The 19,913-nt window shown below is 47.4% G+C and overlaps 1 protein-coding gene across 3 annotated transcripts; it reads left to right on the top strand.

Annotated features, from left to right (window-relative positions):
- The first annotated feature begins 4,280 nt into the window (after positions 1–4,280).
- Positions 4,281–19,828, top strand: LOC131668931 (UNC93-like protein). 3 transcript variants are annotated; one of them, XM_058943426.1, is made up of 8 exons: positions 4,281–4,686; positions 12,905–13,169; positions 14,858–15,279; positions 16,020–16,228; positions 16,506–16,906; positions 16,994–17,126; positions 17,227–17,364; positions 17,501–19,828. In XM_058943426.1, the coding sequence occupies exons 2-8, from the start codon at positions 12,966–12,968 to the stop codon at positions 17,719–17,721; spliced, it is 1,728 nt and encodes a 575-aa protein (XP_058799409.1). In that variant the 5' UTR covers positions 4,281–4,686; positions 12,905–12,965; the 3' UTR covers positions 17,722–19,828. The 3 variants fall into 3 exon arrangements, with proteins under 3 accessions (XP_058799409.1, XP_058799410.1, XP_058799411.1); XM_058943427.1 differs by having other exon boundaries at positions 12,877–13,169; XM_058943428.1 differs by lacking the exon at positions 12,905–13,169.
- The last annotated feature ends 85 nt before the right edge of the window (positions 19,829–19,913 follow it).

Here is a 19,913-nt window from a genome sequence, read left to right as displayed (position 1 = left end):
GAGCGCAGCTCTTAGAATTCTATTCAGGTCGCCGTAGTTCCTCGAAACCAGAAAATAAACCGACTAAGCTTCATTATATATTCTGCCTCTCGCCTTTCATTTAGTTAATTATTCTCGAAAATTTTTTATCTTCCGCATAAATAAAAGAACTTTCCGATCGGTTACGCGCAGCATTTTCGTTGAATTAATTTTAGTTACCGATTTCACCGAAATCATGATTAATTTCGAGTGCTTCATCGGCAGTCCCGCGAAAACAGAAGCCGAAATTACAAAAGCTTACAGATCGCAGGTAAGATATTGTAACGTGGTCATACGGCAATGAAATCATAAAAGGTCCGAAATAAAAATGGTGCGAAAGGTCCCAAGGTCGAAACAGCAGTTGCAGATGCAATCTATGTTCGATTATAACGTGACACGGGACGTCGTAGCGAGAAAACATATAACGTCGCGCGCGTAGGGGCGTCCTCGCTTTCGCGATGAATTTTCCGTGCATAGGGCATATAGCGCGTATCATGTACATGCGCCTCATCCCACCTGGGCCTTGAGGGGTGGTTTAGAGGGAGACGACTCTCTCACTCCCTCTCTCTCTCTCTCTCTCTCTTTCCTGCCGGAGAGAGCGCGTGCGCCCTTGAATTATACACTGCAGGACGAGGTCTGACTGCCGTGAGTTTGCTACAGTTTTTATCACTGCAACTTACGGCCGCGTGGCTATGTGCACGCGCGCACCGCTCAAACTTTTATCGAAAAAAATGGGCTTCGTGTGGGTCGTCAACCACATCCCAGACGCATCAAGAAGCACACGTCGCGAGATCGCACAGTTGCTGCGCTGCGTATGTTTGATGGGAACGAAGAAAGACGCGTGACGCAACGAGCGCCAGAAAAAAATCTTATCGTGGCATTAGCGGACGAACAGAGCAAATTGCTAAGCTGAAAAATTGAAAGCTAACTGGCGATCGCTCGGTGCATAATTAATAGACAATGAAGCACCAGTCGGTCAGAAAAGTATCTCATCGTCGGCCGTGCACGCAACGCCAAGTTGGCTTTGAGAGAAGGCTCTCGGCACCTCTCGCTCGAACGATGCGACCGAACTGCGTGGCACCAAGAAATAACGCGATGGCGATGCCTGGAATAAAGAGAACGCGTAATAAGCGACTGTCTTTCAAAAGGCCCAGCGTCCGCAGCCGCGAAAGCTCGGCCGATAATCAACTGAGTCACTTGCTCGCGAGGTCACCTATACAGCATAATTGCTGCCTCCGCTGCGCGTCGTCGTGTATTCGCAAACATGGAAGGCTGCGCGCCAATAGTGCATTCGGTATTCCGCGCGGATTTCACTCTCCGATCGGTTCGCACGAGCTAACTGCAAATCCGATGCGTATGCGTCGTCGAGTGCTCGATGCATTGTCCTTGCATATATTGCGCGCAAGCGCCCACGCGCTCTCCTAATGTTCTCGATTGAAAAATTCGAGTGGGCACGAAATGAGTTTCTGCGAGCTTGACAAGTCGCGTGCGCGATTTCCCGACTGAGCGTCCAACGAACTGTCGAGCGAGCGTGAAAGTGTCGTATTGCGAACTCCTCCTTGCAGCTTCATGGTCCGTCTGTTATCCTAGCTTTACACGATTTCGTCACGCCTGTAGAAATTTGAAAATTAACAATTCTTCGTAAAGATATGGCGACATTAAAATTATTGAAAAAATGAGCCAAATGGTATATAACTTAATGCCAATTAGTTTTTTTTTAATAATAGTAAACTATATTTCATAGTCGGTCAAATGTTACATCGCTTTTCAATAAAACAACCAAAATCGTAACCCGCAGTTTTCAGTAATAGTACAATTTTTTTATATCGTGATTAAATCATATATTTACCAAATAGTACTACTCTGCCATACACAGGATTATATGTGCATTAAATGTAATAATTAATATTCAAAACGACTTATGAGATATAATAAAATGATTCGGGAACAAACCTTCATCTAAAAATAATCTTCATATTTTGTAGAGCTTCGTCACTTGAGTGATTATTATACAAAAAATGACGTAGCAACTATCGGTGTACAGCTCTGTCAATTCTAAGATAGGTGAAGGTAATTTTGTAGTTTTTAAACATTTTCCGTTAATAATTTCTTCGGTAGCAAAAAAAAAAAAGAGTTAGCCAATAAACCTTTAAATTTAACAACTCGAGTAAACATCTCTCCGGGTATCGAATAAAGAAAGAGAGAGAAAGTTGTAGAAAGACCGGAGCTTTATTGAAGCTTTTGTTCAAACATTTATCGCGGTACGTACGTGGGCTTGGTAGAATGTGGTTGCGTCATAGCGATTTGTTCGTAGAATCATTCATAAAAAAAATGAATTAATGGGAACGAGGTGGACGTGCCAACAGAGGGGGCGAGCTTATTGTACTTGGGTCAAAAGCCCAATAGTGACGTGATTGAATTAACGTTAGTATTTGGCCTTTGCAATACACACCCACGCGCGCGCGCGCGCGTACGCACACACGCGGACACCTACTTTCCATAATGTTGATCGAAAAAGCGTTGGCCAACTTGATTAATAATTGTAGGAACGCTGAACGGGCTGAGCGCGCTTTGTGCGCGCTAACAAAAGCAGCGTCGCGAATTAATTGCATCTCTATCCGAAAATCATGCGCTAAAATGATTGAGAGAGGCGGAACTTTTGTCAACGTACGTCGATGCAATTAGCCGCTTCGTCGCCACGAGCCGAGTGGAAAAAAGGAAAAGACAAAAGGTGAGAGAGCGAGAGAGTCCGTTTTGTGGAACTTTTTCGTTTTTTCACGGGTCGCGCCGTGAACCGCTTTTTCCCCGTTCATCCTCGCAAAGTTACACGCTCGTACAGCCTATATACAGGTAGAAAGACAGTCTCCGCAAGGGCGTATCGCTATAACGTACATACGGCAGCCACTGCCGGTAACGCCGCCCAGGAACAGAGCGCGCGCCTCGTCGATGAAATCAACCGACTATAATGCCGCTGCTTCGTCCGTGAGCGAACGAGAAGAGGAAAAACGACACGATCTGCGCTCGCTTGGCTTTTCCAACGGGGAAGATCTGCATCCTATTTACTCTCGACTGATGCGTGTTCGCTAAAGAATTTAAATCTACTTGTCAAGTACAACTAGCAATCACCAAGTTTTAATTGTGCCGAGACTGCGTACCTTTGGAAATTTGCGCGCTCTGATAGTCTATTAATTTTCGAGCTGTGGAGTTTTATTACGCTGGGTTAGCGTGGTCGCTATGGCAGCACCAGCAGCTGCTGCAAATCACCTGAGAATTAGTTGAGGAAACTCGTATAATTAACGCTACTAACGAGAAATTACGGAGTATCTTTGGCGTCGCGTGGTAAGCATTTGAAGCGAGCTTTCGCCAATCATCCGCGAAGGCAATCGATAACAAAAGAAAAGCGACGTCCACAGCAAGTTCGCACGCGGCAAAAAAAAAATAAATAAATAAATAAATAAGAAAAGAAAAAATAAAACTTCGTGGAAGTCTCTGAAGAAAATCAAGCTTCGAGCTCGCGATTGGTCAGCGCGACAAGGGCATTTCAACGAAAACTTCGAGCCGATAAGCCACGACAGCTTCGGAGCAAGAATTAGCTCGTTCGCGTCGAACGCACTTGCCAATTCTCACGGACGACGGAGCAACTATCAACAGGTACACACGCAGAGCTTTCGCTTTCAGCCCACCCACGCTGGCATGGTGGTGGGGTTAACCTCGAGGAATTTCCAAAAAGCTCGAGCTGGGGCCTGCTGTGTGCGCGGCTCGACTACGCAATCGCCCCTTTATCGACCGGAGCTTGCGCCTGCCTCTTTGTGCTCTCTCTCTCTTTCCCTCACTATCGCGCGCGCTCCGTGTGCTACTACAACACGGACGGCAGATACGATGACGATGACGATGTATAAAGAACAGCGCGCGACAGAGATTTGAAGGAACTGACAGATACGCGGACCGAGACTGCTTGGACGTGCGGAACGGGATCGTTCCAAAAAAGCAAGCGTCGCGACTGACGGAACGATTGCCATTGGGAGTCCAAGCTCTCGCGCATGGCCGAGAGGTAGCTGCCTTCTCGCAGGAGCAGAGAGGCAAAGCGCGCGCGAAGAGGGTTGCGCGCGGTAACGCGACGGCGAAAGCGAGAGGCTCAGGCGATGGACGTGCGCGCAGCGGAAAGTAAAAGGGAGGGCAGGCGCGCTTGCGCCAACGCTAGTGGGGAGGGCTGGCGGAGCAGTCTCCCTTGCCTCTGTGTAGTGTCTCATCCTGCGGCCGTCCCAGATGAGGGAGAGCGGTCGCGCGACAGTAGCTGTGCTGCTGCAGCCGCGGACGCAGAATCAACCCTCGCGGGCACGCGATTCGCTCTTCTCTCTCTCTTCTCTCTCTATCTCTCTTTCTCTGTTTCTCTCTCTCTCTCTCTCTCTCTCTCTCGCTTTCTCTCTCCTCCTGCTCTCCTACGCTCTCCACCTTTTTTCGCATACACTTATGCGGCCTTTTTTTCTGCCTCGCTCTCCGCCGCCTCGTCGCTACTCGCCCTTTTTTTCTCCTCATCGTTGAGAGCAAAACAAACACTGCGAGTGGCGACGGATGGAAGCTGCGACGGGAGGATACACCCGGCGTGAAACCCAGTGGCGGAGATACTCCAGCAGCAGCCTCCGGTTTTAGCCTTCGCTGGATCATGCCGTAAGTTGGTTTTGTTCAAGTTTCATACACGTTCGCTCGCAGCTCAGGGCTTTCCTGCGCTGCGCGATTCAACTTGCGGCGAAACTTTTCTTTTCTCTCTCGGAGCTTCGGTCTACACGCTGGCCTTGCCAGCCTTTTTTCCCCTCCGAAGCGCCAACAGCTCGAGGGCTGCATGACTTGTCATTGTACAGAGGTGGCGGCGATTTGCCGAATTCCTGCTCGACTGTCGAGAGACGTCGTGCGGCCTGGGAAAACATTGAAAAAAGTGGTTACATCGATGGGAAAGCAAGTCAGATTCGGTACTCGGTACATAGCTCGGGCAACGAGTTCCCGTTTCGTTGTACTTCCTACGAATTTTCTTGTGAGCCACACAGAATGAAAAATAAAAGAAGACGCCGAGGTGAAAGCGACGATCGCCCCCTTGGCATCGAGGCAAGCAGGGATAAAGCATGAGACAAGGCCCGCTTCGAAAATTTCCACGCTTTATTCCGTGGGCGAGGCACGCGATGATTATTATAGCCAAAGGCCTACTTTAATCAGACGCGAGCGCCACGATATTATTGCAAGGAAGACTAAAAAACTCCCGCGAGACGGAATTTTTTTTTTCTTTCTTTTTTTTCTTTTTTGCGTGGAGAGGCTCGGTCGCTCGGCAGCTCCTATCATTGGCTCGCGCACCCGAACGAGGCGTGTGCGCGCGCGCGATCACGTAGTTGTAGAAAAAGTTGATTTTCATAATGCGACCGAGGCAACGAGGTTTCCGTTATTGGCGATCCCATTTTTACGTAACGCGCGACATATTTATTCCGCGATTCCTTTCAATTGGGCGCCGTGCGCGAATAAATAGCGCGCCGCGCTCGACGACATGCGCGCAGTAAATTTCACGGGAGTCGTTTGCAAACGAGCTTCATCCGTCGCGAGGAGGAGCAGGGGAGAGGCACTAAATAGTTGTAGCCGCAGTGCCCTCGCAAAATCACATCTGCGCATTCGTCATGCTGCACGATATACGTAATACGTCAACATCGCAATTCTCTTCGAGGCTAGAGACGGAATGAGTAGAAACCAGTCTGATAAATCGCGACTGCTTTTTTTTGGAAATAGAATAATGCACACGCGTGGCGATGCTCTCTTATTGCGACGAACAATGTGTTGGAGGAAGGGCAGGTGAGCACTCGTCGGGTCCTCAAATTGATCGTCGATGTGCCCCCCAAAAGCTTCGTACACAGTTTAATGGAATCATTCGATACGATGTTTACATTCTCGCAAGTATTTGTCGTACGCGCATAGGATACTTTGGTATTAAGCCGAGAATAATATACTTTTATGCCTTTTCTCCGACGTACGAACGCCATTAGATGCCATTTTTTTCGATCATCAAATCGCCCATAAACTGGAATTAAAAATAAATAGGTCGCGATTACGTAGGCGTTTGTGGGGTATATAGAAGTACTTGGAATTATACGCGAGAGAAACGTCTGTGCGCAATCTCTGGCGTGTGTCAAAGCATGTAAGAGAGTAGGTCATCATTTAAACCTAAAATATTTAGCAGACGCAAGTATCCTCTAATTAAAACGCGAAGGCTTTGAGGGCGATACAAGCTACTTGAAAATTGTTGGGTACACCCGGCGAACTTCGAAATTCCATTGAAAAAAGAAAAACAAGAAAACGTTCAAATAAGCCTTCAAAAGTAACGCACTCGACGCAGCAGCGTGAATGCCGAGAGAGATACGATATTGTGCTTGAAAATGTTGTGAATGACGAGTGGCTGGAGACTCAACAGGCGTAAACAACTCAAAGAGACACATACAGGCCAGTAGTAGAAAAGCTCGCCTCTATCTCTCTCTCTCTCTCACGGGCCACGCGATTTGCACGAAAATATCGCTGTATAACGGAAAAGGTCCGCTGGCCGTGTCTCTGAAAACAATTAACGCGATGTCGGCGGAAAATCCAACGCAAGTCTTTCGGGTATCGATGCGATTTTCGCGACAGCCACCTCGTCCTCCCGATATCAATATCGCGCGACGTGCAAGCCGATTAAGAAATACGAGAGAGCTTTCGAACTTCCTGGATTAAGAGGATCACCAGTTTTTATCGCGCACGACGCGATCAGTTCAGACGTTACCGTACGTGCGTTCGGTCGGGGGAATAGACTCTGGTATTTTTTGTTTTTCATTCGATTGATCCAGCCAATTGCTCGGCAGAATTCTTCGAGTTTTTTGAAGGCGAGAATAATTCGCCTGCAGCTCAGCTGCAAAACCGTAGCGTAGACGCGCAGGTCGCTCGCGCATGCAATGCAATGCTCTCTCTCTCTCTCTCTCTCTCTCTTTAACGTCAAAGTGATTCCCGTTTCTCTGCTCGCCCAATCGAGCTCCGAGTCTAACGACACGCGTGAATCCGAGAGAGAGAGAGAAACGACAGACGAGGCGATCGCATTTTTTATACGTTGGCGACAACGAAAACGGACGCCCGGGCGTTGACTTGTCAACTGACGCGTATACGTGACGCGCAATCCGGACGAACTACGGCTGACCGACGGATCAAGCGATCGGCCGACGTATGCAGCAAGAACGATTATTAATTGCCCTGTATCCGGCACGGCCCATTCATTAGCGCGGCAGTGAAACGGCACGCGTCGAGCCGTGCCGTTTGAGGGTCTACGCCTACGCAACAGCCGTGACAACGGTCGATCATCGAAACAGGCGTGGAAAATCGAGCGGCGCAAGGAAGAGAACGAAACAATAAGTGGCTTGCCTTCGACGGCAGGCGATTGCATCCTCGCGCGCGCGTTCAAATATACATAAGACGGTTCACGAGTCATCGCGCTCGGCAGCTGCGCGCGATCTAGAGGCCCTCTCGATTTTCTATTTCACAGCACGGCGACAACACGCTGACGGAAGTTGGAGCGACAAATGATTAATTGAACGACGCATTATTCCTCGGTGTCCCCACTAGTCGTTTATTTATAGCCCGCGCGTGTAATGCTATAGCACGGGCTTCGCGATAGAAGTGGGAGCGAGCGGAAAACAAATAGTGTCGCCGGCTTTGATCGGTTTGTCCGGCTAATTTTCGGAGCTCGGCTAGACGTATGTCAACGATAAATATCGATCGCGAAGAGTGTGGATGGCACCGAGCGCAAGTGTCGACAAAGACTTTGTACCCGGTTTGCGCGTTTAATGGCCCCGACGACGCATTCCGAACCAAGTTTACTTACCTTCGATGCAGTCGTCTGCCGCACCGCCGACCTTTCCAAGTTACGACCGCGTGAGTAAACTCGTCGGCCTGTTGTGCCCAACTGAATGCTCGCGAACATTTACGGGCGCAATTATCGCAGTTGATTCTCCCGATAAGACTAACCAAAGCAGCGTGAACATTACATCCAATCACGTCCAGATGGATATAAATTTGACTGGATGCACGTGCGCAGGCATCCATCACGCCTCAGCTTCCATCAACGTCCACCTCGTGCAAGAACCGCTTGTGTATGCGCGTTATTTGTTTTGTAGGGAACCATGCTTTCTGATGATATTGACAAATAGATATTGTATTTGGATCTGAGAGCCGATTCATTGTTTGCTAACAATATGTGTGTGTGTGTGTGTGTGTGTGTGTGTAGGTTGATTATTTGTTCTGCCAAATCAAATGCAGTCAACGCGATTTTTATATCACCTCAGCTTTTTTCAACAACCAACTTCTCGAAATTATCGCTGTCCCATTTCACGACGGCTGACGGCTGTTCGTATTATTTCAGAAAAGACCTTTTACGCGACTCAATAAAATTCATCCTGTTCCTATTTCGGCGACAACGTTTGCTTTCATTTTCGAAGACACAAGGTCGTCTAGGGGTATAATCAGCTTCCAACCCTTGTGCACACGCGGAACCGAGTTGTCAGCAAAAGTAAATTGTCTCGTCATCGCTGAGAAGAGACTGGAAGAGCTGCTTTACGACGCACAATCGTCGATAATAATTCGTACAAAATTTGAATATAAGAACACGGTGCATCATCCTCGACGTCTCTTGCTGCGTGCGCCGGGTAATACACGAACAAAATCAATACGCTCGACATAAACAAGTAGTCGACCTCCCGCGATTCTCGCAATCGAATCGTCGCCCAGGCCAGACGACGACGGCGAAAACCACTCGGCGCTGCAGCCACAGATCGAGTGAAAATTAAAGGGAAGCACTTTAATTGCGTAAACTCGTCCCTTTCATCTCGTTTAAACGTATGATTACATCGACCGCGGGGCGAAAGACGAAAAATAGAAGCGAATCTCCGACTCGCAATCGAAGTCGTGTCGCCATCGACTCACTAATGAAACATTATATTTTTACATAATCGTTTGAAGTAGGAGAGGGGAGGGGGGCTCGCCTCTCTCTAGCGCCGAGTTTCACATTGCCGTGCCTCCGAACCGCGCTTTTCCCCGTGCAGTTGTCATTTGTGTTTCCACGGCGCTCCATTAAGGCCATGCAGATTCGACAGCCATATGCGACTGATTTTGGCGTGCAATTAATGTCGCGCGCGTCCAATTTGCGATAGCACGCCGCGACCTGCCAAAGTTACGATCAATTGGGTGGCAAATGTATACGCGCGCGCGATCGCAGTCAACGATTTGGTTAGGTCGCGCGATAAACGTCGCGCATTCATTTTATTCACAATGTCGTTTTGTCCAGCGAAAGCTAGCCTCCGAGTTTACGTTGGCGATTGTTTTCCGCGGAACGGAGTATCGAATGAAACGCAAGCTAGTTGCGTTCGAATATCGCGGGGCGAATTTCACGAAACGCAGTATATACGTATAATACGCGCATATAATTGAAGCTGAAAACGTGCACGCGATACGACTTCTGCGCGCGCGTTTCGCGCGGCATTGTTTCAACTTTAATATCGTGCGCGCGCTTTGAAAAGTTAAATTATGCAATAAATCACGCGTGACGTTTATATTCAGCTCCAAAACGATCTACCCGGCCGACTAAAAAAAAAAAAAAAAAAATAAGAAGAACGAATCACGTGACAAATACGCAACAAAGCGCAACGGTTATTAAAGCGCCTCCGCGAGGCGCACGCGTAAATAGGAGAGAGAGAGAGAGAAAAAAAAAGAGCAATGATTTTTTTCTCTCTCCGCCTTGGGCAATTATCTCGGCAATATTTATCTCAAAGTTGCAGCAGCCAAGTTCTCGATCAAGGCTACGATAGAACAGAATAATACAATCGTATATTCTCATTATCTAACGCGAGAATCGAGGCCTCGTTTATTATCACCGTGCTTCCACGTATATGTGTCGAGCTCGCATGCCGTACGCGTACGTGACGCGGATAGCGAAAATGCCAATAGTTTGTTTTACTGTTTGCGTAGGATTAGCGTAGCTAAATATTGGCTTGTGTCGAGAGAGAGAGAGAGAGAGAGAGAGAGGTCGCTTGCAAATTTACACAATACTTTTTGTTGGCCCGCACGGGGACATACATCGTATTGAGCTGCGCTATTTGCACGCGAACGCGATATACTTCATTGAAGTGTTTTCAATCAACCGATAGTATTTTTTTTTTATAAAGAACATATTTTCGCGGAAGAGGAGTGCCACTTTTCAATTGGCTTTTTGTTTCATACGAAACTTGGATACCTCGTTGAATTTTTTGAAGAATAGACAAACGTGAGCAACAATTTACAACTGCTTAATAATAGTTTAGCAAAGCCAAATGTTTCACTAGTCTACTTTATCATTGCAATAGCTTGTAATTGACGGTAAGCCATAAAACGTTATAAATAATTGAAAAGACTAATATAGAATAATTGAATAGGCTAAAATATGCGCATAACGGCTACGTATTACTCTTTTTAATTGTCGATGTCATTGGGGCATTCTTTTCTCGGTTATTACGGCTTTTCAGACTTTTCGGCTTTCGCTGCCTGATTTTTACCAAGAGGAATTCAGACACATCGAAGCCTGCTGTAAAAGTTGATTCACTCCGCAACTCGCGTCGACTCGATCGATTATTCTCGGCTGGTCATTACTAATCCATGTTTTCAATGTTAATTCCTTTTTTTCTGTATAGTAAATGTAAAAAAAGAACTAGCATTATTTTTTTCAAAACGCTTGTAATGAAAAAGTCAATTATTACTCGTTAAACGGTCATAAAAATTCTTTTCATATCGCCAGGAGCAATTGGTCAGTTTCATAACGAGCCTGTAAATGTAATCGCTTCGCGCGCGTGCTTCAATTTAGCCAAGTTCGAAAACCCAAGCTTCCGACACGTGACATAAAACAAACCGCAAAAGCGACCGCACCAACGTCTCCGCTGACTAAACGGCAAAGCCTAAAAAAGACAGCAGCAATACAAATTTTTTCTTTTTTTTTTCATCTTCCGGGTATTCAACATTACTACTCCGTTACGTAAATCACGTCGTAGCATCGAATCCGCTCTCCCTCCGCCTGGACAATATAATGATACACGGTTACAAAGACTGGCCACTGCCTGCGACAATGCTTTTTTTTCGTTTGCATACTTCAATGGCTTGAACCAACGCCCAAGAGAGACAAACACACAACAATGATAGCAAAAAATCATAAAGGTGGAAGGTGTTAGAAGGATCGCGCGAGATCTTTACGTAATAGGCGTGTTTCGACTGTCACGCAATGAATTATGGATACTTATTATTTGCAGATCGATCTTTCGAACAAACAATTAGCGAGTGAGGATCGATGTGAATTTGCGAGTCTCGCGCGACATCTAAACGAGAAGCGAACTCGCCGAACTGGTCGCCAACAATTAGGCTGATAGCTGTGGCTACGTTCGGAACGACTGCAATTGTGTTGCGAAAAACCGCAAACCTCGTTGGTAACTGGTCCAAGCGGTCGGTCTCGACGCCGTTGAAAAATTACGCCGATTCCGCGGATCGACGTTAACGCGCAGAGGCAATAAAACGAGCATTCGACGGTGGCGCGTTTCGCCGACGAGCGGCAGATAAAAGATCCTTGACGTCTGCGAGGCCGCACGATTTTTCCCGGGCGAAACTCCCGACGGCGCGCCTGCGAGCTTGCGCACGAGCAAGCATCTGTAAATAATACAGCGTGCACGTTACCTGCCGCAAAATATTGGCCACGAAGGTCACGGCGAAATTTTTCTATTCTCCGTAAATTCATTATCCAACAGCGGCGGCGGCGGCGGCGGTGGCGGCGGCGGCGGTGGAAGGGAACGAGCGACGCGTAGGTGACTGAGGAGGCTCGAGAGCTTTTTCCTTTGTTATTGGGTTCGAGCGGGAAAAGGAGGTCGCAAGCTTGCGCTTGTGGATCTATACCCTTACTGGATTTCTGACCTTCGCTTCGCTCTCTCTCTCCCTCTCTCGCTGGAGATAAAGGTGCACCCAACTACCGACCAACGGGTCACGGATTCCAAATAGAATTTCTCCCGGGGAATTGTTTTTCTTTTTTATCACCCGGAAAGGCTGAACTCTTCGAGGCCTCGATTTTCCTCGCGTCATGATTTTTCTTAAAAAATCGCTTGTCGATCGTTCAAGATGGGTTCTGTTTTCTCTCGACGAATATATAAGTTTTCGAAGGGCAGAGAGCACCTCGTTGCAAATGTTTGCTCAGCCGGAAGTACAGTCCAAACATGAAAACGAAGCGCTGATCCGAAGGATATACGAGGGAGCCTCATTCCATTTACCGGGCGAAATGTTTGAAAACGAAGCTGTGAGTTGGATTACGCGCCAAGGAAGCCGAAGCGCGATGCGTTCGCGTGTACGTACTTCATCAGCGTTATCGTCCTACTTCCGAGAGGAAAGGAGAGTGAAGCACAAGGATCGATGCGCAACGTACCGCGAAATATGGAATTGGAGTGCCATTTCCAGCCAAGCGAATCTCCGCTCCTCGGTCGCAACAAGAACGAGTCCGCAGCGGATTGTCGAGTTTGGACTCGACGGGGCAGGATCTCGCTGCAAAGACGGCCCCGTAGTGCGTTACGTTGTGCTTGCATTGCGTGCAAGTCTACTCGGCATAATGTCCCTCGTAGCATGTTCCTCGTAGCATTGTCGCGTTGCCAATTGATAATCGAGCACTGGCTGGCAGCGTCGCGGAATCGAATTCGGAAGCTCGAGGCAAAAAGCCAACGTGCGAGTGCAATATCGATGATCGTAGAGTGTAGGCTAATTATTCGACTCGAGGCGCAATCGATATGCATGGCAGCCGATCGATAATTTAAGGGCGTGATGTATCGTGTGAGCCGCACAGACGCAGAGCCAGGAGCACCTGAACGCGGAGGGTGAGCTTCAGTCGTCGAGCTTGCGGAGGGATGGGTTCGCTGCCGAACCTGCACGAGCTCTCGCGGGAGAAGCTCTCGTCGCCGGTGCACAGGCCGGCGCCAGTCGGCGGTCTGGGCCCCGTGAGGCTGCCGCCGCAGCCGCCGCCCCTCGCCCACACGCACAAACGGGCGCGCAGCAGCGGCAGCCATCATCATCACGCCACTCAGCTCTGGGACAACGATGCCATGTTCGAGGTACGCATACTGGCTCCTTGCTCGCTCGCTCCTTTCCTGTAATCACACCGGCGCACCGCGGCCGCCTCGTTGGACAGCGTCGTTTCACCTCGACTCGATAAACGTATTTCAAAGTGCTCTCTTTTTGTCGAAGCAAATATCCGACGAAAGGTACGACGACGCTCGGTGGCTTGAAAGAGCACGCGGTGGGAAGCTTCTGCGCGGCGCGAGCACCCCATTGAAAAGTCAACGCTTGATTGAAAATCAATAGCATTGGGGAGTTGCAAAGATTGCCAAGCGCGTCGAGCAAGCCACGTGGAATTAAAAACCAATCGCAAGCCATTTGGAAGATTGCAGCTGGAATTGTAATAGCGGGTCGCGTTGGTGACGAGCAACTCGCGCCTAATAATAAAGTTGCGGTGCTTGCGTTAAGGCAGTTCGTTGCCGTCAGTTCGTTACTTTTAGCCAGGCTCTCTCTCTCTTTTTCTCTCTCTTTGTCTCTTCGTGCGCGGGATCAAACGCTACTAATACATAAACGTACGTATTGGTGAAGCATCGATCGCGTGCACGCAGCACGATGAGAGAGAGAGAGAGAGAGACAGAGAGAGAGAGAGAAAATGGAAAAAAATAGGATGTGCCGCTGTTGCGCGCGCGGAGGTGTGCGACTAATGCGTCACTCGCTGAATTTTCTTTTCTCTCCCTTCTTTTTTTTTATTATCGTCCCGGTATAAGCGGGTCGTGGAGATGCTAAAGAGTATTATTTTCTTCTGCCTTTATTTAGCGGAAAAACGATATGCAACGTTTTATTGAACCAAGGTGATTCGACGTTACAGAGATTGATTTGGCTGCAAATTGATACATAATACTAACTTGGTATGCGTGGTAAAAGTTATTATCAGGTCGCCGCGTCGATGTTCGAGATATTTTCACTGACAATTTCGAATCGAGTTCACAACAGCTTTGTATTCTTCAATTTATGCATTGGGTTAAAAGAAAATGACGACTTTTATGGCACAAAAAACACAGTTTTGGCAAGACTGCGCGTCGAATAATAAATAAAAGTATTGATGCAAACTTTACTAATGATACGCGAACTTGACGCGCTTATTGTCTAACAATCAATCATTATAAATAATTATTAAGGATAAATACATAGATTCTTCGCGAGAATCTATGTTCACACAAACGAGTATAGAAGACACACGTGCGATTGTTTACACTGACCGATAAATAAACGGATTAAACTATAACGTTTCTCTCAATTGAAAATGTTTCGCATCCTCGAATGACCTACGTGCTTGATAAAGATATTACGTGACTAGCTCATTGTATTTCAAACTTTGTAATTCGTGAAAGCTTCTCAGCGCAAATAACAATTGGGGCGTGAATGGCAAAGAGAGAGCCTTTGGCATTGCACGCAAAAGAGTTTGACGCTCACCTTTGATCCTTTATTTTCGGGGGTAAAACTGCAGTGAACCATACGCACGAGCTGTGCCTTTGAAAAATGTTTGCGCCTTTGGCGCGGCTCTCTTGTGTCGGAAGAACGACGTGCTTGTTTTGTTCACATGAAAATCGCGCGCTCCCGCGTCTCGAGATCAAATTCAATCTGCGAGCTTTCACCGGAGCTTTCAGCGGGGTATAACTTTTCCGTGCACCGTTAAACTGATTTTTACCTGAAAGGAAAATGTGAAAGCCCCGTTGGATTGCAGCACATGGCAACGTACTCGCCGATCTCGTGCCGTTCGGCACGAGCCTCGGCACTGTCGTGGCGTCGCCGTGATTCGATGTCTTCGTCGGCGGGTGCCTCGTCGGTACGTCGCCTCATAGCTGCAGTGCGCACGGCGCCATCAGGCCCGAGGCCGCCGAAAAAGGCCGTTTTGAGACATTGCGCCGCCGTGTTGTTGGGCCACGCGAGTTGGTCGGCTGCCACGTTGCCCATGTTCCCGCTACAAGCGGGTCTCGGCGCTTTCGACGCACAGCTCGGACCTGTACTGCTGGCTCTGCTCTATACCACAGCTACCCTTACCAGCTGTTTTTCGCCAATTTTCACGCAAAAACTTGGTACCAATTTGGCCATTTGTATTGGTCATCTTATTACCATCATCTTCGTTGGAGTTCATCTGTACCCTAAGTAAGCCTTCCTATATTACTTTATAATCGTATACTTAAAGTTGCTTTTTAACGAGTGTGAATTGAATACCAATTGTTAATAAACGTTACTTTTGGGAATACGTAGAATATATATACGTAGAATGTTCGTGCATCGAATTCCAAAAATGAACAAGACTTCGCACAATCATGATTACCAGTCGTAGTAATTACCCACGGAGTCGTCGTCTTTGTTTACTTTTTTGCGGAAAATTTATTTACAAGCTAGATACCCCACTTTCAAAAACAAAACTCGAGCTACGAGATCAGGCAAGAAAAAAGAATAGTGTCACGCGAACGCGCGTTTTTATTCCTCTGCAGAGACACAATAGCTGGCGGCTAAATAAGACAATTCAAGAAGTCATAAATTCCAATCGTTAATTCGAAACTCTTAAAAATACTCGGTAATAACAGAGAACAACTTCAGTGGCCGCAATATTAAAAAAAAAAAAAAAAAACGAAAAAAAAAACGAAATAGAGCTGCGCGGAAAAAACGCAAGGAAGACTTGACGGCCAGGGGAAGAGGCAGAACGATAAAAAGAATAGACTTTTATAACGGCACTCAAAAATTATAAGCGCGCGCGTACACTTTCGCACGAAGTCGGAAGCTCGCTAAGTCGAGCTTTTCACTGACTGTCGCCGCTGTGTATACAGACTCCCATATATTTTTACGACTGTTTGCGTTGGCCTGAAAAAAACTGAAAGCTTTCGTTACGACGCCAGGTGGTACATACTGTTGCCGAGTTACGCGCTGATGGGAATCTGGATGAGTCCGAGCTTTTTGGCGCGGATCTCTCACGTGAACGTATCAGCGACGAATCTAGGGCTGGTGTGCGCCGATCCCGAGGACTCCGACGAGACTAGACGCGAGTGCATCCTCAGGAGGCTTAATCGCGGCGTCAAGCTCGCCGAGGACGTGGGCCTGGCATTTGGTTAGTACGACTACAATTTGATTCTAGGTACACCGGCAAATTCGGTGCAGCGAGGTTAACGCAAGCCAAGTTTTCTCGAATCGCTCATCGGAAAGTCCGTCGTACGGTGGTCTGATACGCGAGGCGCGAGGAGTCGCGTGCACTCGACAAAAAGTTTGCTCGCGTCAAAAATGAAAAAGGAGCAACGAGCCGTCGTTTCGAGTCTTATGGGCGAGCCGCAACGCGGCCCGCAAAGTCGGAAGGCGCAGCCGGTAAATAGCCGCGCTACTGCTCGCAGGCTGCCTGATAGCGTGGATCCTGATAAAGTTGACGGACAAGTCGCTGCTGCTGCCGGCCGCGATGACGGAAGGGGAGATGGAGAACAGATGCGGCGCCGAATATTGCTCGGAGGACAAGCTGTTCTACAACGAGAGTCTGTTGGCGCCGACAATGGCAGCCAACACCTCGAAGATGGTGGTGAGCGTGTGGCTGGGCCTGGCCACTCTGGCTTTCGGCGTCTCGTGCGCCTTCCTCGACGCTCGCATGAAGGAGCCGCAGAACGCGAACGAGCATCTCGGCAGCGAGGCCGTGGTCAAGGCCGTGAAGAGCGCCTTTCAGGATCCAAAGCTGCAGCTCGCCGCGCCGCTCACCCTGTTTATCGGCCTCGAGCAGGGCTTCATATTCGCCGACTTCACCGAGGTTCGTATCGTCGCTCGTTCGTGCGAGCCGACCCCCCCCCCCCCCCGGTCCAGTCCTCGAGCACTCCCGCGCTTCTCTCTGCCGCAGGCTTATGTGGTGTGTGCGCTGGGCGGCGCCAACGCCGTGGCGCTCAGCTTCATGAGTCTGGGCCTGCTGCAGGCCCTCGCCGGCGCCACGCTGTCGATGCTGCTCAGGCACATAAGAAGATACTTCGTCATCGGTGAGTTCTATCCACTCCGCGCCCCACGAATCACCTACGATCCGAGAAAACGTAACGCGATGTGCGTGTGTGTGTGTCCTCATATGCGTTGGACCGACAGCCGTGGGTTTCGCCTTCCACGCTTGCCTCCTACTGGTGCTGGTCACGTGGAGGCCAGCGGGCGACGACCCAGCACTCTTCCACGTCATATCCGCCGCCTGGGGCGTTTGCAACGCCATTTGGGAGACTCTGATATACAGTGAGCAATTTTTTTTGTTCAGTTCGTTCGTTTGTTCGTTCGTTCGTTGCTCAAAGTCGGACACGAACGCCAGCCAGAGGCTGCAGGCGTACGAATGAAACATCAGCGAGCCAAAATCAATACGTGCCGTTTACAGCGCTACTGTTGGGTCTGCACGGCAGCTCATGGCAAGGGCCCTTGGCGAGCTCGCTGTTCTGGCGCTGGCTAGGACTGGCGCTGGCCCTCGGCCTCCACGGCCTCGTCTGCACGCGCCTGCGAGTCCTCGGGCTGGCGACGATGCTTGTGCTCTCGGTGCTACCCTACTCTTGGCTGGAGATCAGACTCGCCAAGAGGGGCAAGAGTCTCGCACCTTTGTGACCGCGTCGCTCTTTCAAGCAGCAGCAGCAGCAGCAGCAGCAGCAGCAGCAGCAGCAGCAGCAGCAGCAGCAGCAGCAGCCGCAGCAGCAGCAGCCGCAGCAGCCACAGCAGAGCTCGCTTCGCAGGAAGAACTCGCACGCCGACTGAGTCAGGCTCGTTCCATCCGGCTCCTGGAGGAAACGAAGCAACCGATCCAACAGCCTTTGCGCCCCCACGCCGCGACGACACGTTAGTCTTAGCCTCGGCAACGTCAACGTTTTCGTGTGTCACGCGAAAAACCTTGGCTTGAACGAGGATCAGCAGCAGCCCAAGCTGGCCGCCGCCGCTGACGGTGCCGTCGAGGTCATGGCCACTGAGACTTCCACCTGAGCTTCCCATTTCAGTGGTTTTCGTTTCGAATTGCGCGCCCTGGCGGTTTTTCGCGACAAATGCTTTCCGGGGACGCCTGACCTACCTGCGGCCACGGTTTTCCAACTACTGCACTCGCGGTTTGTCCGACAAAATTCGTACCAAATTAAAACACCTGCCAGTTTGAATAAAAGTAAATAATTCTCTCCGCGGTCGCAGACATTTTCAGGCATTATTTTCGATTATCTAATTGAAGATTAGTTATAGACAGCACGTTTTTTTTGCTTTTTATTTTTTATCAATCTTTATTGATCAGCTAGACTATTTCATTTGTCGGGGGACACGGTATTCATTTCTATCTACACCAACTAATCTACGCTCTAGAACTGTTTATCTTCTTAAAATTTTATCTGTACTATACCTGTCAAATGGATCGAGAGCTGTGTTATCCTTCCAGTTTGAATTTTAAAGCTGGATGGAACGCCGAAACCTGACGTAAATAGCGTTTACATCCGTAAACAAAAAAAACATTTGTGATTGGTGATAAATGTGTAATATGTTATGATTGTGTACTCGTAACAGTTAATATACAAAAAAAAAAACTACTAGTAGCTGCGATAACATGATCATTCTAAATGCGAACATGCTACGTAGAAAAGCGAAGTAAATCGTAATTTTTGTATATTTTTCTTTGTAAATATGATTTTAATTTCATGATTATTTATTTATGCATGATTTATAGAACGCGAAGGAATGCTATAAGTTTTATATATTTTACACTTCATGTTTTGAAGCACTGTAAAGGAGTTTTAATTTAAGTTCAACAAGGAAAAAAATTTTACGTATTTAAATATAGAATTTCGCTAACATTTTTACACTATGCGAAGTTTTGGTTTCATATTAAATTTATTTTCGTCCGAATTCGGTTGCAAAAAAATCATTACTGCACCAAAACGGTAGACAAACCTCTTCCTTGGTGTGCCTAAAATAACGAAAATTGAAAAACTTTCAAATTCGAATTTTAGCCGCATGTAAATATTCCAAAAAAAATGTACGAATAACTATTCAACATACAAAAGATATATGAACTTTAAGATGAGCAAAACAGCTTAGATCCCTGTGCCTATAGTCGAATTCGAACATTGAAATTAAAATCAATAAAACAAAACAAATAAAAACAAATAAAAAATGATAAAGATTATGTATTATTATTATATACCGGTAATGTATAATATAAATGTAAAGGGAAATATTCCCTATTTTCCTGCCAAAAGAAGTATTAATTTTTAATCACCTGCACAGCGATTTAAAGAAAATTCACAAGAAAATAGAAGCGCGTTCAGAGAGTAGGATGTTTGAGAATACTTGAATACGGGCTATTATTTTTTTACGACCTTTCAATGGAATGGAATAACTACCAGCTTGAATCAGCACATGACGAGTACTGATTGCCTGAACATGCCATAGCTGACGTTACTATAAATTTAATGTACATAATTATAAAGATTCAAAATTCCAAAAATATCGTAGATAGGAAGTCTGCAAAATCTGCCAAATAACAGCATCTTTGATAATACATCGACTTCTTCAAACCACTATAAGATTATTTTTTAACGACGTATAATGTACTTTACAACAAGGCGAACGTCAATGTTAACATTTGTGGTTCGATATTTGTCAAAAGTTCAACAAGCGTGTTCGCATATCAAAATATCCTGGTAAAAAGATTTGCTAAAGAACATTTAAAAGCTTAAGGGAACTGTTTAAATTTAGTGGAAATTAATTTCTAATTCGACCAATAAAACTAACATTTTACTGATGTTTTACGTTATCAACCACTGCTA

The sequence above is a fragment of the Phymastichus coffea genome, unplaced genomic scaffold (genome assembly GCF_024137745.1).
Source record: "Phymastichus coffea isolate CEN01 unplaced genomic scaffold, Cenicafe_Pcof_1.1 PCOF00085, whole genome shotgun sequence".
NCBI lineage: Eukaryota > Metazoa > Arthropoda > Insecta > Hymenoptera > Eulophidae > Phymastichus > Phymastichus coffea.
The sequence above is the reverse complement of the archived record's forward strand: the minus strand, read 5'-3'. Positions and strand labels throughout refer to the sequence as shown.